The 18547-nt window shown below is 39.1% G+C and overlaps 1 protein-coding gene across 1 annotated transcript; it reads left to right on the forward strand.

Annotated features, from left to right (window-relative positions):
* Positions 1-5387: 5387 nt before the first annotated feature.
* Positions 5388-15844, forward strand: mat2aa (methionine adenosyltransferase II, alpha a). The gene is made up of 9 exons (XM_041811374.1): positions 5388-5699; positions 7548-7625; positions 8730-8852; positions 9850-9962; positions 10106-10249; positions 10735-10953; positions 11166-11348; positions 12051-12184; positions 12280-15844. The coding sequence occupies exons 1-9, from the start codon at positions 5606-5608 to the stop codon at positions 12380-12382; spliced, it is 1191 nt and encodes a 396-aa protein (XP_041667308.1). The 5' UTR covers positions 5388-5605; the 3' UTR covers positions 12383-15844.
* Positions 15845-18547: the final 2703 nt, after the last annotated feature.

Raw genomic sequence — 18547 nt, forward strand, 5'->3', positions numbered from 1 at the left:
CAGTTCTGAATCAGAGTGGATATGTGTTCAGTATTTCAACAAGAAAATCCTTTGAAGTGTTCTTGAGATATCATGTTCACAAGCAAGGGATAAAATGCAGAGTGATGCAGCGTGACGTTTTTCCTTTATCCCCATTTCCTGTTTTCCTTTCGGTCACTAACATTGTTCTGAAAGTGCTATACAAATAAAGTTATTATTATTATAACAAGGAAAAAGGGAGATGACAAGGAACCAGGAGTGTCAGACAGGAAGATATCCTTGAATTTCTTTAACTTTCTTCACACAACAAAGCTTTTTGCCTTGTCTTAAAACTGAGATAGTTGTGCATTAAGTCCCTGTTTGAAATCATGCACCCTTCCTTTTGTCATCAAGCTTTGGTTTGTTATTGTGCCTCCAAATAGGGTTAAACAGTTATATTTGTTTATCGAATTAGCTGGTGCAAGATTTAGAAGTTGGTTAAACTAATTCCTTTAATTTTTTATAAACACTGGCTCGACATCCTGGTCTATAATGCTCTTTTAAATGTCCTCCTGCCGCTATAAGCCGCTGTAGCTTCAGTTGATGGCCATTGCCTTCCTGTCTGAGCTTTCCCCTGGCACTTCACTGGATGTAAATATGAGAAGCTTAGCAGTTAGCATGTCATTGGAACAGAGCAGTATGACAGTCTTTTAAGTGATAAATGGAAATAAAGTGGTATGTAGGCTGTCAAGGGTTGAACTCAAGTGTAACTATCTACTCAAATGAAGTGAAAAGACACCATATATCAAAGCACAATATAAATCTGCAAAGAGGAACGAAAGCTGCAAAACTAGCTGCTAATGTTAGCCACACCGTGCAGAGTATATCAGGCTCACATCACACCTGCTTGCAGACTGACCTTGTGATTAATTTTACTGTTTAAGTATTTTCATCTCTGTCGACTAGTCAGTTAGACACAATGTAAACAGGCATTTTGCTGAATAGGGAAATAGACACCTGAGAACATCTGTATCTCCAAACACCAAGGTCAGAGGCATTATGTTTTTGGACGTCTTTCCATCAGGCCTAATCTTGTAAACTCAATACCTCAAAAATGCTTTGATAGATTTTTGTTGCTTTGCATAGATGTTAACCTTGACCTAAGGATAATATAAGAAATTTTGGAGTTTATAGGTCACAGGTTAAAGGTCAGTGGGCCTCATGTTCACATCTTGCTTTCCAGGGCATTCTTGTGAAGATATGTTCAGAACGCTTTGAGAGATTATCTTCAAATTTTACACTTATGTTCATCTTGACTTAAGGATGACCTGATTTTATTTTGGAGGTCATAGGTAAAAGGTCAAGGTCAGGGGTCTCATACATACCCTTACTTGTGAATGTGATAGCTCAAGAACATTTTGGGGGACTTTGCCAATGCTCAGGTAAGAATGAACTGACTTGATTTTGTAGGTCAAAGGTGAAGGCCATTAGGCCTCATGGCTTGTCCTTGCCATAACATTTGCAAACAGAAACCACCCCTGTCCTTCTTCTAGATCTACCACTGTGCTTTCATTGTCTGGCAAATGGAAACTTGTGGAGGCATGTGACCACCAAGTGATTGTTTTAGTTTGTTAATTTGAGTTATTAGAATATTATTTTTGACCAGAGATAGGGGCAGCTATTTCAATAGTCGAAGCTGCTGTGTACTGCATGGTAAAATGACTGTTTGCCAGTGAAGTCTGGTTGCACTGTACACATTTGTTTCATGGTATTTAAAAATTTGTTATAGGTTATGGGTATGTCTCATGTATGCAGATGACCCAGGTTCAAGTTCGGCCCGAGGCTTCCCATTCTCTTGCCACTGTTTCTGAGGCTATCCACGTTTCTAACCCTATAACAAAGGCATATAAAGTTCAAAATTACATCTTTGAATATCTTATTCTATAGCAAATGGTCTTTCTTTGTGGGGCATTTGCATTCTGTAGAGTTGTCAGACATTTTAACTGCAATCTGAGCCTTTCACCCACTTAGATTTGATGCATTTCCTCCAAAGTGTTATGTTACAGCCATTAAAGCCTGTTTTCTGCTGTTAATTTTGGCAGTCTAATGCAGACAATTCTAGACTTTGCAAATTTTTTTTATCATTGAGACTAAAAAAAATATGTAAAAATAGGGCCTATGTAAAAAAGGAGGTGCTGCACAAGGAGAGCAACAGCAATATCCCTGCACTCAGAGTCTGATCTGATCTAGAGTCGCTGTGCTCGTAGAAGCAGCACGTCTAAAGACTCCTAATGTAGTTTGCAAACATTCCGCGTTGTAGCCCTGCAGCTCTCTGTTTCTGAGTCTACCATCGTCTCATACACTGTGTGTATCTGGGAGTCAAAGATGTGTCCAGACCCCCTATGATAAGTGCTTTTATAGACTCATAAGCTGAATCATACGTAAAAATATGTTGAATGTGAAACCAAAGGGAGAGGATCCATGTGAACAGTCTCATATCAGAAGAATGACTCATCATAGAGAGAGTGTGTGTGTTGGGTGTATTTGTTTTTCATGTGTTAAAACATAAATGTGTGGATTGAAATTCCCCTCTATAGTTCTTGGTCTGTATTCATAAAAAGAATTTTAACTATCCAAGAATAGATATAGAGCATTTCACTGTGTTGGCCAATCTGAAATGTACACGTGATCATGTAACGTGAATCTTAGATTAATGCTCTTATTCTTAGCAGCTTTGTGAATACAGCCCCTGGTCTATAGAGCTTTATGAATGGATGTTTAGGCTAATGTGGTTATTTTGCTTTAAGGAAACAGTGTCGTGTAACTGTGTGAGTGTGCAAATAAAAGAAGAAGAGACAGACATTGTACTGTTTATTGGACAAACACTGCTTCAAACTGTCAGGAAGAAGAGTATATTTGTGTTTAAGTGTATGCTCAGGCTTGTTCTCATTTACCATAGAGATGTAATAAGTCTTTGAGAGTGTGATATAACAGCATTGGATGGATTGTGAAGCATGAAATGAAAAATAAGAAGACAGTGTGCACAGCTGATGGTTTGCAATGAAGATAATCGCTCTCTGGATTAGCAAGTGGGCCATAAACCAAGGACGAACACCAGGGTGAGGAGGCAAAACAAGCTGCATACATTACATGCTCTGATGGATACCTTTGATCTGATCTGATGCCAAAATGACATCTGATTCAGACTAGTCTTTATCTGCAAGTGCCTGGACAAAGCTCCACAGTCAGCACTCACTCATTATAACAAATCTAACCAAACAACTGGCATAGCAACAAGATGAAAACAAAGACAAACTAAAAATAGAACTAATAAAATATACTTTTGATCTGTAGTGAAACAAGCACTGCATCCCTTCTGCCCCTTAGTGGTCTAAAAACTTTGAAAGAAACTGAAATGCTACCCATTTCCAGTTCTTCTAGTTGCAAAATAACCCCAAATCCTGAAAGCAGTAGTTATTAATACTCTTTAGGTCCTCTGAATTAGTACAATTCTAAATAATTGGTACTCAACCTTTAATAAGAGTAACATTTATACACCTCCTGTTAAGGCCATTGATACCTTTAGACTCTAAAGCCTACAAAAACCCTTCAAATCCTGAAAGATAAGTAAAAAATTTATTAAGTTTTCCCATTTCTATCTTTTAATTTTTCTATATGTATAGTTATCTGTAATTTCATAACCATTTTAACAAATCCCATTCATGAATCCATGGGAGTCAACCCCAGCTGAACAGTAAATCACAGGGCTTCCATGAACAAACAGCCACAATCACACTCACACCTATGGGCAATTTAGAGTTAACAATTAGCCTCACAAGCAACAGAGACCCCATACGTGCAAACATGCAGCCTCTATACAGGCCCCTTTCCGACCGGGTTTCAAATCAAGAACCTTCTTGGTGTGTGACAACACTGACTACCAAGCCATTTTACTTCCTTCCATTCATTCCTCTTTGGCTCATGTACTTCTCTGCTTCTAAATATCATTTGAATGCTTTTCTTTGCTTATGTAAAGCACTTTTTTTGTGTGAAATTTGCTGAATAAATAGAACCACCTTGCAGTACCTGCAGGCCAAGGACAAGTCCTCAAATAGCCTGAGTGAAATACTCTCATCTTCAAGCCTCTGGAAATCTCTTTATATCCTGCAAATAAGTAAATTAAGCACCTCTTTGGGCCTCTTAAATCTTTTAACAATGGAGCTAATCTAAAATTTTGCAACCTATTAAAGATCAGGAGTAGGAATTTAAATATAACTTGCAATACAGTTTAAAAAAGAGAACATAAATATGGATAATTTAAATCAATTTGACAAAACAAGGGTATATAGGGCAATACTTCTTGCGGTTTTTAACCACTTTTCTTTGGAGGCAACGTTAACATTACAAGGCACGCATTTGTAGAGTCACAAAGCAGGTTTTAAAGGAAGAATAAGAAGAAAATATAACTTTGCACATACCTGGTCAAAAATATACAAACAGTGATGGCTCCTTGAGTGTACATTGTAACTCCACAAATACTTTCTTAGTAATGTTTCTAAAGGCTCTGATAAATTCCTGTAATTGCTTAATGAGTGGCAAATTAAGAGGTTTATTTTGCATCATATGTAATGGTTGCAAAGGGTTTTTGGTGGGCCCCAATACTTGCCGGATGCACTGTAATTGACTGAACGGCACTTAATGACGACATTCATAACACTGATAAATCCTCCTACATGTGAATGACAGGTGTCATGTCAGTCTTTTGCATACTGCTTCAAATAAAGTGTTGACCAATGAAACTAAAATAAAAACTGACTAAAACTTCACCACAGATGTACAAAACTTACTAGCTAACTGACTTCACACCATGGTTGTTTAAGGTCTAACGTAAGTCGCATTTAAATATTCAATCTAAATAAAAAAGAGGAGTGAGGAGTGGCCTATTTGATTGATTAAAACTTTAAAATTAGACAATGTTTAGTTATTTAACCCTTTTGGGTCTCACACCTGATAAGTATCCCATATTACTAAAAATCTAAACTAACACTAAAACTCAATTTAATCAAAGCATTTTGCAAAATAAAAACTAAACTTTTAAACCAGCATTCAAAACTAGCAGAAACTGACAAAAAAAATCATAAAGATAAAAACTACTATAAACACCTTGGAGATGCCTAGGCCACCTGTAAATTGAGTGTATTGTAACTACTTCCCCTATCATAAATAATGGGAAATTTTGATTCTACCATCAATTAAAAAGCCCTTAAAGCAAAATTTTCTTTCATAAGAATTAAATTATGTAAACAAAAATGTGAAGAGGAGTTTACAGTCGGCATTGCTTCACTTTTACAGTCTTATTAACCCTTAGGGACTTTTTAGGCTAATTAGAGCACGCCCACGTGCACCACATGGTCTTTGCTCAACATCAACATTGGCTGAGGAGAGAATAACTTAAAAAGGTCTGAAGAAGTTACACCGGCAGTTTACTACAGCTGTCTGAGCCGCTCAGCCCCTCCTCACCTGTCGAGCTGAAACTAAAGTCACTGTGGTTACTTCGTGTTTGAGCAGTAAACTCAACTAAAGCGGTTTAAACTGTGAGAGCAGCTGTGAGTTTCTGAACGGCTAGCTTGTTAGCTAAGAGGGGAAAATGAACGGCCAGCTGAACGGCTTCCACAGCAACTCGCTTATTGATGAAGACTGCTTCCTATTCACTTCTGAATCAGTCGGGGAAGGACACCCTGGTAAGTTTTAACAAGCCTTTCTGAAAGGTATATCAACCTTTGATAATAATAATTAGCCTGGTAGCATCCCGTTAGCCTATCAACAAGGTCATGTGGCGTTAGTGTTAGCTCAGCGTGTTGTTGTACTGTGTCAGCTGGTCTCTGTCCACCCCATTCATCCTCTTTGGACCTCTGTCAACACAGCCAATAAGCGTGTCCACACCGTTTACCAGTGGCCTAGTCATACTTTATCAAACCCCTATCATGTGAAGGAATAATTTCATGTATTTGGCTTAAATTACTTGGGCATTAAGAGGAAAGTTGCTGCTGCATGCTAACAACACGGCAGCTAGCTATCTGAGCTAACACACGTTAGCTCGGACTGTGTGTGCCTGTCAATCACCCTAAGCGCTATATGGGTTGCATTCCTGTATTTTTACGTCTTTGTCTACACAAGCCAATAGAACGGGCAAAACGTCTGCTAGGTTTGTTTATTTGTTATTGTGTCACTTTATTGCGAAATCGGACCGGATTACTAGCTATGCCATGCGGCATTGCATCATTACAGTATCCTATAACTGTCCATGCTAACTGTATGTGACATGTGCTCAGCAGCTACACAAGAAGTGGGTTTTTTTGTTGTCTGATTGGCAAAAGAAAAGCCAAAATTTCTTCAAAGAAATGCATAAGCTTGTTTAAAGTGTCTTCTTAATGTGAAGATTACTTTAATAGAAATTTGCCCATCATCTGTGATTGAACTACCATGTCTTAATAAACCAGGACAGTTTTGTCAAGCAATCAAGCATTAATGCACATTTATTTAAGTTAAGATGTCCCATCTTTTTTGAAGCCTTTCTAAGGTATTTTTTAGACATTCAAGAAATGTATAGAACAGTTTGCTCATTGCAGCGTGTTAAAACTCAAAGCAGAGCAACTCTAGCCCTATTAGAAAAACCTGTCCTCTTCAGGACCGCTTAATTAAAACTGAATACTATTTCAGTGACAAATGTTGATTTAAACTGATTTGCTTTAGGAAGCTGCTTTAGTTTTATGTGTATACAACCTCAGGTTGATCATACATCTACAATAACTAATTTAAATTGAGTCCTTATCATATAATATACTGCAGTTTTCAATTTAACATTAGGGCAGTGGGTGCCACTCCATTGCAACAGATAATAGGCTTACCAGTAGTCCTAAATATAGGTACTGCAGGGGCCGCAGCTCAGCTGTGGGTGTAATGTAGTCACATCCACATGCTTTATAGTTGCAGGGTACTGTGGAATTACCTACATAGATCTTTCTGCATAGATAGTTTGCCTTTACCCATCTACAGAGAGCTAACCAAGCCTGCATTCACACCACAAGCCTTCCTGCTCAGTGTGAACATTTTGCTTGGATCTGATTGTTTTTGGGTTTTTTTTGGCTCATCTGTTTATCAAGCTTTAAAGAAATGTGGGCTTTGTCAGACTTGTCCACTGACTTCAGTGGCTTTACAAATGAAAGTAGCTCAGATCTGATTTCAGTTTGACTTGTGCTTTTCAAGCAGTCAAAAAAATAAAATCAGATTTAGGTCTTGCATTGCTGTGTAATGCAACCTAGATATCTTAAATGCATCTGAGCGGCTTCAGCCATCTTTGGTATGCTGCCACACCAGTTTTTATTCATGTGTGAGGGGAATAATCGCCATTCACATGACTAGGTGAGAGAAATTTAGACCACACTGTGAGTGAGGTTGATGCATCGCATACATGTTCAAATTCTTAACAATATAGTGTAACAACATGTGGCACGAAATTCCACGTCTTTTTTTATTTAGTGTGTTTGTTATTTGTAAACACTGAAAAAATATTTTATGTTTCTCCTTAGATAAGATTTGTGACCAAATCAGTGATGCTGTGTTGGACGCTCACCTCAGACAAGACCCCGATGCCAAAGTAGCATGTGGTAAGTCTTTAAACGGTGAAACAGGTTGACTTAGAGCCTGTCATTTCCTGACTGTAATCTGTTGAAACATGCAAGTACAACCTGGGGCAAGTTACAAAATACTGGTAAGGCCCATGTTACTAAACACGTTTTATAATTTCCCTATTCAGGAGTGTTTTCTGTAGTGTTATATGGTTCCTGTGATGTAAGACATCATATAAACAAGATTTTTTTGCACATTAGAATAGGGTTTTCTGGTTTCATGTAGAAACACCAGTTTGTCTATAGCCTCAGGTGCTAAAAGGTTGAACTAGCAGTTCTTTAAAGGACTGGATATTTAATTTTCAATTGAGTTGCATGATATATATTTGCTTTTGAAGCTTACCCAAACCTCTGGCTGTTTACGAAAGCAGACCTGCTCATCAGCTTTAGCTTTTTTTGTTTTTCCAAAAATTAATGTCAAAGGAAGAGTTTGCTGTTTCCCCATGACAGTGTTTTAAACTAACAATAGCTGACAAATATTATCTCACTAACAAAGCCCTGACATTTCAAAACTTCACATAGAACAAGTGGCATGAACACATCTATACACATCAGTTTGCATTTTGAGCCATCATTGATCACAGCAGGGGAAAAGACAATCTTTCTCAGATTGATGAATTAAAAACATTATCTCTTCTCAAAAGGGGATGGGACTTGTAATGTACTGCATCTAGGGTCAGTTTTATATTTCTGGTAGAAAATAAAGCATACTTGGGTTTCTTGTTTGTTGTTAAAGCAGATTTTTTAGGAATGGCAAGCGTTTGACAGTTCTCTTAAACTCATAACAAACTAATAATATGTTTATTTAATTCAGACTGTGGTCATAGTAAACCTTTAGCTTAAAGTATATTGAGGTTAACATTTCACTGTTAATTTTTTATTGTTTACTGAAACTCTGACATAAAGACAGACAACACTCATCAGTCTAACTGTAGGTGTAAACAATGTTCCCATAAGTTACTGAAAACTGCTGCAGTACATCAGCCAGAGTCCTACATTTCCTTCCACCTCTCTGTTTTTAATGACCCACTCTGTAGTTCTCAGTCTGACTCTCATCCCTCACTCTTCTTGTCTTTGACTCAGAGACTGTTGCCAAGACGGGGATGATCCTGCTGGCGGGGGAGATCACCTCACGGGCCAACGTGGACTACCAGAAGATTGTCAGGGACACAATCAAACACATCGGCTATGACGACTCCTCCAAAGGTACAGTGATTATCGCCCACCCTCAACTAGTGATGTACCTGGGTATCCACTTTCATATCCAATTACATGCAAATTTTATTAAGACTTAATTGACTGTCTAAAGTTAAGAAAACACTCCATGAACAGTCAAAATAGAGCATTACTTTAAACAGGATCACAGCAACATTATCTGGCTGATATAGCTAATGCTAGCAGTGCTAGCACTACCCTCCTTAAGTCCTCCTTGTAGGTTAACATTCACTTTCCTTTGCTGAATTTTGTCACTCTGTGCTTTGGTTGTATGTGAGTATAACCTGATGCAGCCTTCCTATGACTTAATCTCTATTTTCTACATCAATATGGTACTAAACCACACCGTCCCTACAAGACGCTATCGTTGCCATCAGTTCAGAGTTGTTTACATTGGATTAAGGGGCATTGTTCCATCAAGACAGTAGCCATTAAGCTCAGCTTCATGGGCAACTAGTGGCAGGCAGATCCATCATTATCAGTAGAAAAGTTTTCGTTACAACAGAGGAAACAAAAATAAAGAAAATAACATTTTACCTAAAGAAATTGTCAACATTTACCATTAAGGTAATTGTTCTGTCTGATTCCTACCTTTCTAGTTTATGCTTTCATATCTACAGCAGTGAATGTTTTAGCATTCGTTTTTGCTAAAATGTTCTGTTTATGAAAACATGTGGGTGATACCCTTGTAACTGACAAGTTTGAGTCTTTCAAGGACACACCTCACTGCAGTCCCACTTTTTACTCCACACATTACTGACAGTAATTCTGCTGTTGAGTGACAACAACTGGTGCGCTGCCAAAACACTCACAATTTATCTCGGGCTCCAGAATATTTATTCTGCACGTATAATTTGTAGACATAACATGATGTTTGGGGACACAGCTTGTTCAGAACTGCACGTTCTGTACTGAGCGGTTTCAGAAAAGCCATTTTACAGCTTTGAATTAAAAACAAACTAAGGGGATTTTTTGTCTTTCCCTCCAGGCTTCGATTATAAGACCTGCAATGTGCTGGTGGCTCTGGAACAGCAGTCGCCTGACATCGCTCAGGGCGTTCACCTGGATCGAAGAGAAGAGGATGTGGGAGCTGGTGACCAGGTACAAGGCTTTAATATATAATATAATATATATATATATATATATATCTCCCTGCTGTGGGCCAGGATAAAGATGGGATAACCAGGTTGTGGTATTATTTTCACTTCTATTTATGATGTGATTTGTGAACTCTACTCTTACAGGGTCTGATGTTTGGATATGCCACTGATGAGACCGAGGAGTGTATGCCCCTCACAATCGTCTTAGCTCACAAGCTCAACGCCAAGATGGCTGAACTCCGCCGTGACGGAACGCTGCCTTGGCTCCGACCTGATTCCAAAACACAGGTTAGCTGCACACAAAAAAGATAACCTGGTGATTTATTTGGCCAATTATATTGACAATAACAAGTTAGAAGACAGCAAATGCTAATTTAAAGTCTTTGTGGTCCAGAGTCTAACTTTTAGGGGTACAAAACAATTAATATATATTTATTTTTATTAGACATTTACTAAAGAAACCATATGGTAAAGAGAGATTATGAGTCCTAATGAATACTTGAATATTTGTCATTATCAATACCTTGAGAATGACCCCCTCTGGCAGTACTGTATGTGATATGTCTCTAAGGCTTAAGGTTTTTTTTAACCAAACACCATTAACAATCAAACTTTTACTTATCTCAAGCAACTCTGTTCCTCAAACTGCTCTGCATGTTTTTGTATAAGCCTTTTTATCCCTGGGGGTAAAAAAAATCTAAAGAAAAACAAAGGTAATCTCTTGCTTCCTATTGACTTTTTTGTATTTATCCTTTTTTTTTGTCCCCCCTCAGGTGACTGTTCAGTACAGGCAGGACCGAGGCGCCATGGTGCCGCTGCGAGTCCACACGGTAGTGGTCTCTGTGCAGCATGATGAGACAGTGAGTCTGGACGAGATGTGTCACTGTTTGAAGGAGCAGGTGGTAAAAGCTGTGATTCCCAGTGGGTACCTTGATGACGAAACCATATACCACCTGCAGCCCAGTGGACGCTTTGTCATTGGAGGACCACAGGTGAGATGAGAACCTGTGATTTTCATGCTCACAGAGTCGCATCAAGAGAATTTGCCAGACCCAGTTAACATGTTTTCAGTTTAATGACAACATGTTGATTTGGCTCTCATTGTAAATAGTAAAATATTGTTAATAAATCATGCCACATTCTCATGAAAATTATTTTAGTGTCGCTTCTTAAATGTTCCTAAATTTTAATGTCTTTCTCACAGGGTGATGCTGGTCTGACTGGGCGTAAGATCATCGTCGATACTTATGGTGGTTGGGGAGCGCACGGAGGCGGAGCATTTTCAGGAAAGGATTACACAAAGGTGGATCGCTCTGCTGCCTACGCTGCCCGCTGGGTGGCGAAGTCTCTGGTGAAAGCTGGGCTCTGCAAGCGAGTGTTGGTCCAGGTGGGCAGATGAACACACAGTCAGTGCAGATTTTTCCAAAATTTAATTATTTAGCTGTAAAGACACAATCACATGCAATTAAGCATACATTTTTGGAAAAGAATTCTAGATTTTCCATCCCCTCTTTTGGTGTTAGACTCCTAGTATGCCAACATCTTCATCTTCTTGACCATGAAAACAGCTCAGTTTGTCTAGCTGGTCACTTCTTTTGCCCAGTAAGAAATTTCTTATTCGATTCAGCAGGTAGCTATACCAGAATAAAACTGATTGGACACAACTGAAAAACATTGGTACCTGATATCTGTTCATGCCTGTTATTGAAAACAGGGCTAATATCTGATGATATCAATGTTAAAGGGATGCATCAGTACGTCTCTACTTGTAAGTGACTTTAAAAGAGTTTCTTTGAAAATCACATCCCTTATTACTTCTGGGTGCTGCTGATATATCTGCTAAAGGAATGAGCATTTCAGTGAATCTTTAGATCTTCTGATACGGACAATTGACTTCTTACACTGTTATCTGCTGATACAGATATTGTGTAATCATTTCAGTCTCACCAACTTAAAACGTCTGAGGGAAACTTTAAGAAATCCATTTTCAAAAACCCATTTTTCTATATTGGAAAAATGCTGGTTTAGTTTATGCTTTGAGCTTTCTTGAGACAAAAAACACTTTTGTATAATGCATATACTGTTTTAGGTATCTTATGCCATTGGAGTTGCACATCCACTGTCTGTCTCCATCTTTCACTATGGGACCTCGCAGAAGAGCGAGAAGGAGCTGCTGGACATTGTGAGGAGGAACTTTGACCTCCGTCCAGGAGTTATCGTGAGGTATACCGTGAAGTCTAGTTTCAGTTTTCCTCTTCCAAACACAAAGTCAAACTCCCAGTCTTACAAAATATCAATGTTTTCCTTTTCTTTCTCAGAGATCTTGACCTGAAGAAGCCCATTTACCAGCGCACAGCAGCTTACGGTCACTTTGGTCGTAATGTCTTTTCATGGGAGGTGCCCAAGACGCTGAAATACTGAACCTCTTCTCTTAATGTCCAAGCAGGTGTATTACAGATGAGCCTGCATCTTTTTCTCTTTCTCTTATCCTTTTCCTCCTCCTTCCTCTTCCTCCTCTCACTCACAGCAACATCACCACAGCCACACCTACACGCTAAACTGACCTTCCTTCACCAGTTAGTAGTCTACACATCTCAAGGACAGAAGAGTGGTATGTCAGATGCCAAGATGTTAAATTAAAATCATAGAATGTTTATAGTGGATTTCCTGATGGACCATGTGAGTATTTCCCACCGATGATGATGTTTTTGTAGAAAGAAATCTAGTATTGCTCAGCTTTTAATTTAAGAATCTCAGTGCAGTTGTTGATTTCCATTTCACCTGACTTAGTTGGGTTAATGGCTGTTTAGAAAAGCACTTGTAAAGTATAAAAATCTGCTTATTTTCTTATGTGTGCTGTCCCTTCAGGCCACTTTTGTTCTGGCGTTTTACAGAGAAGTCAGAAGCTGCTAATGACCTTGTGGTTATGTTGGGCTGCACTGTGAAACCACTCCATTTTTGTAACTTATTTTGTCTGTTTGAATATTGTGATAATTGTTTCAGTGCTCTACTTAACAAGATGAAGACGAGGTACACTTCTCCCTCATCCTGGGACTGGAACTGGGTGTAGCTACAGAGAAACCCAGGCTCCATTGCCTCTTGGTAGGGAGTGCCTTTATCCCAGTTCAACACTTTACTTGAAATATAATGGAGCTTAAATACTGTAGGACTAGCCAGGAAAGAATGCATGGGTCATATTTTTATATTTTAAAACCACACAGGTGGGGCTCTGTCATATGCACAAACTTAGGGCAAAGGCACTGACAACCACCATGAAAAGCTTAAAAGCAGCAGCAGCCAAGTTGATCCACACTATGCTACTGCTCACGCCTTTCCAGCAGAAATGGATTATTGCAAATGATGACCTAGGAACCTGCATGTTACTGAAGGTCGGATCAGACTACATGAATTTAGCCAGACTTTGACCAGATCGCATTGCTCCAACCAATCATCAAGAATCAGGCCCAAATATGAACAATGGTAATGACAAACACTCTCGGTGTGTGACAAAACCAGCGATGCATCCAGGACACCCCACGATCTCACAAGACTGGCGTCAGAATTTTTCTTGTATCTTCTGTCTAGTTTGACGCCTTGACCCAGGACTGCCTGTAAAGAAGGGATAAAGGGAAAGCTTTCTGGGTCTCTCTGAGCATTTTTGGTGTCATAAACTTTATGGGCTGGCCTTTGGAACAAAGCTACTAGTTTATGTTGGTTCTATAGCCATGCCATGACTGGAACAAGCTGGGATACTGGAAAAGAAAGGAGAAGATATTCAAATGTAGAAGACCTCAACAACAAACCTTTGTTTCTAGTTAAGTTTCAAAGCTGATCTAAGTCAAAATGTTCGCCAGAACTAGTGATGTTCCTAGCCATACAACTTCCCACCTGATTTAACGCATAATATAATTGTGTTTAACCAGCTAGTCTATAGTTATATAAATATGAAATCTGTAAACCAACTTTCCACTGCAACGGTTAACAACATCACACTGTAATGGTGCAAAGTGGGTTTGTGGAACCAGATTGACATTGTCACTTAGTGCTTTGGTGTGGTTATAACCTGACACACCCTGCAGAGAGAGATGCTATCAGTGCCATAGCAGTTAAAGTTTTTTATATATATGATTAAGAAGCTTTGTAGCACTAAGGCAGTGGTCATTAAGAACATCTAGACAGAGGGTAGACCAGGATTGTGGGCCTACACTGACAAAAAATGTAAATAATTAGTTTAACCCACTTGTAACTCTGGTGATGACTAGAAAGAGATCCAGATTTAACAGTTTATCATTAGCCAAGAGGCCGGTGCTAGCCTTGTTGGTACGGATGTTGATGTGTGAGGAGGACCCTTTAATTGGGCGTGTCCAGGGCCCAGCAGTCTTTCTGGGTCGGTCTGCCCTGACGTTAAGGGATGTGAATCCTGACACTCAACAGTAGGAAAGCATCTCCTCACTGCCTCTTGTTTCCTTATTTACCAGAATGTCATTACACATTCCCAACACCCACGCTTTTTTCACATCTGGGGCATCTGGGATCTTCTGTTTACATACAGCAAGCTAGCTAACTAGGCTATCTTGGTTAATTTTCCTGACATGTTATTACATTTGTGTCTCAAGTTTTATTTGAAGGGCAGCCAGACCATATTTTCCTCTCCTTGAAGCATGCCTATGAGTCCACAATCGTTTATTCTTGTTTCATTTTTTTTTAGAGCACGAGACTACTACCATCAAACAGTGCTTTTGTTGTAGCGCTGCTTGACAATCTTTGAACTCAAGCACAGTTGCAAAAACAGTCAAAGAAAATATACAAAGATTGATTGGGATCACATTTGAAGTGTTGCCCCACTGTCGGCCAAGACGGAGCAAGATTTTTCTTTCATAGCCTGACATGGTGCCATTGCAAATGATAGAAAGGTATCATGTGGTCTGATCCGGCCATTGCTGCTTGTTATGAATTACTTCATAGCACAGCAGATCTTAGACTCATCAAAAGACTTACTGTTACAGTAGTTTGCATTACAAATGTTTCTTTTAATGGATCTTTTTATTAAAATAGGTCATCTGTCCAATATTTATAACATACAGCACAAGTCTGATTTCCTAAAATCCCACACCTTGCTATTTTTTTTTATCATGGATTAGCAGAGTTAGCTTGCTTTCAGATAATAAACCTGGCACACAGTGGAGGCCTTTGAAGGTTCCCAGTTGCACATGTATGCTGACAATCCTTACTGTTAGCCTGAGCAAGATAAGTGCAAGTAATCACAACTAGTACCTGGTCTGTGTGGAGTTAGTGCATCTAAAAAAAATCTTTGTCTCGTCGCTGGGTGACGCTGTTTCCCCATATACTGTACAGATTTGGTTTTCCACTCTTGCGCCAATCTTGTCTTAAGCTCGTCTCCTCTGGCACCACCTTGTGGCTACATTTGTGTATTGCATATAAATCTCAGCTAGGAGCCATTATGTTGACTGCGCTAAGATCATTCTAGGTTGATCTGTGTGTGACCTGAGGGTGAAACGAAGTTCTCCCAAAGATTTTTTTTTTTAACACTGTTTGAATCCTCTCACTCGGCCACAGAGGAGACCAATGATTGGTTGGTGTTGTACAGAGAAACCAGCCTGTTTACATGGTCTCCTGTGGCGGGTTTTAGGAGTTTTTTCTGTTATGTATTTTTTTAAATAATTGGAAGCACGTCCGTCAGTGTGGTTGCTGAATGTGAACAAGTGCCTTCTCAATTCCCCTGGTCCCTCCACTCCCACCCTCCCCTTATTTCTGTCCTGTGATTGCAAAATTTCCCTCTCTGGTGTTTAACACCAAGGAGTCGGATTTGTCATCTCTTTCAAACCCTTCAAATAAAGTGCACCCTTCTCTGTGCTCATGGGCCGTGCTTTGGCTTTTTATTTATGCTATTTACAACTGACTTTATTTTGGCTCCCATTACATAAAATTACCAATGCTACATGCGCATTAGCATTAAGCAGATTGCAGAATTTTACAATAAATGCAAGTATATTCAGACAAATGGTGCAGCCTCTCTCAGCATACATAGACCCATTTACCTATTGGATGACTGAACTGCTTTTACTTTGTTGTGTTGCAGACAAATGAAGCTCAGGCAACCCATCAGCTAGCTTTTGATGAATTAGAGGTGTTGAAAGCATTTTAGATTCATTAATGTCTGATAACCTCTCTTTGTGTTTATCATGCTTCATGTTGTTATTGTTCATTTGCTTAACATAATGCAGGCCTATTTATGAGAGGATGTTTGCAACAGCCAATGACAGTACCCTGTAGATTTTAGATACATATGGGCTTTTATATTTAATGTAGCAGGTGGAGACAGAAGTTACACTGAAAACAGGTGGTAATGGGATCATTTCCTCATGTAAAACTTAGTTTCTATTATTGTTTCCCATCTGTTCACCGTAAGGGAAAATCTCATACAACCTTCAACACGTTTTAGTTGTAGAAAAATGCTTCAGCCTGTTCAGTGTTTAGTCAAGAAAGCCTGAACTTTTTAGTCAGACTTGTATTCAATATTCAGAGATGGGAGTAATGTATGTCCTTAAATCAAAGAGTGCCATTGTGTCATAGTAGACATGTCTCATGTTCATATCTAGTTAATCTTATTTGAATATCCCAAATTCATAACCATTGTTATCTAAAGACAATTTTGAAAGAGGGAAGGTCCAGACTGTACTCTTTGATGTTATGTTGATCCATCATGAGCACAGCTCTGAGCAACATTTGGGAAAAATGACAGTGACAAGAAAAACAGAACCAGACTCAAAGAACAGCCATCTGCTAAAACTGTTCAGGGTTTTAGGAAATAGAAGAAGAAAAACAGCAATGAATGACATAAATCTATGGCTGTCCTTCCTGTGAATCCAACTTCACTGTATTTTCATCCATATGTCTACAATGGCAATAAATAATACTAACAATATATGTAGTTTAAGTAATAGCCATGTATGATTAAGAATGATAAGATTGTGAAAATAAGGGCTAATACTGATACTGATGTTTATTCCATCACTTTTTTTAGTGCAGCCCTCCCTCTGTGCCAACATTTTCTCTCATGTTTGACCTTGAAAACAGATCAGATTTGATCAACAGATGACTTCTGCCTCATTTAAATAAAACCTCTTCAGTCAGTTGTAAGGTGTACTAGACAAGAACTTAATTGATAAGACAGATAAACAATAACAACTGCTTTCTGGTTATGTAAGGTCTGAACGATTTTGGAAGAAACTTGCATTGCAGTATTTTTTCCTTCTGAGATATATATCACAATCTTAAAAAAAAAAACAAAAGAATTATACCCGATAGATAGTACAGGAAAAGGTATGTTTATTTTTAAACGTTTTAAAATTTCCTATATTACACTCTAAAAGACACATGTAATGGGGGATATGATGTTTTTATATTAAAGGGGACATATGCAAAAATCACTTTTCCAGGCTTTTCCAACAAAAATATGTGCCCCTGGCCTGTCCACAATCCCCTTAAATACCAGAACCCCCCCTTTTCCACCTTTCAGAAAATGTGGAATACTATTTTAAGTATACTTAGAATATTGTGGAAAAGTCCAAATTGCAAAGTTTTCATGAGCCTTCCTTCTCTCATTCTGGTTCAGTACACACAAGCACAATCATGGGGAAGACTGCTTACTTGACAAATGTCCAGCTGACAATCATTGACATCCTTTACAAGCCACAGAAGGTCACTGCTGAAATGGCATGCTGTTTTCAGAGGCTGTGTCAAAGCATATTTATGGACTGAAAGATACAAGTGTGAAAAGGCGCACAAGCAACAGGGATGAGCTCAGCCTCCAGAGGACTGTCAAACAAAGCAGTTTTAAGACCTTAGGGGAACTTTACAAGGAGTGGACTGAGTTTGGATTTAGTGGATCAAGAACCACCAGACACAGGCAGGCCTAAGAAATGGACTACAAGAGTCATGTTCCTAGTGTTGAGCCAATCCTGAACCATGGACAACAACATCAGTGACTCCCCTGGGCTAAGGAGAAAAAGAGCTGTATCACTTCTCGGTGGTCTCTTGTTTTCAGATAAAAGTCGATTTGGCATTTTATTTAGAAATCAAGGTCCCAGCATCTGCAGAAAGAATTGAGAAGCACAGAATCTAAGGTGCTTGAAGTCCAATGTTTTCAGTTTCCACAGTCAGTGATGGTTTGGGGCTCCATGTCATCTACTGCTGTTGGTCCGCTGTGCTTTATCAAGTCCAGAGCCAACACTGTCAGCCGTCTACCAGGAGATCTAAGAGCCCTTCATGCTTGCATCTGTTGAGAAGCTTTATGGAGACTACCTTATCCAGGAGGACTTGGCGCACACGGTGAAGCCAAAACTACCAAAAGCCTGTTTGCTGACCATGGTATTACTGCATTTGATTGGACAGCCAACTGGTCTGACCTGAACCCCGTAGAGATCAGTGGGGAAATGTCAAGAGGAAGATGAGATACCCCAGACTCAACAATACAGACAAGCTGAAGGCTGCTATCAGAGCAACATGGGCTTCATAACACCCCAGCAGTGCTAGGACTGATCAGCCCCAGGCCAAGTAACAATC

This window comes from Cheilinus undulatus, linkage group 17 (assembly GCF_018320785.1).
Source record: "Cheilinus undulatus linkage group 17, ASM1832078v1, whole genome shotgun sequence".
NCBI classification, from domain to species: Eukaryota; Metazoa; Chordata; class Actinopteri; order Labriformes; family Labridae; genus Cheilinus; species Cheilinus undulatus.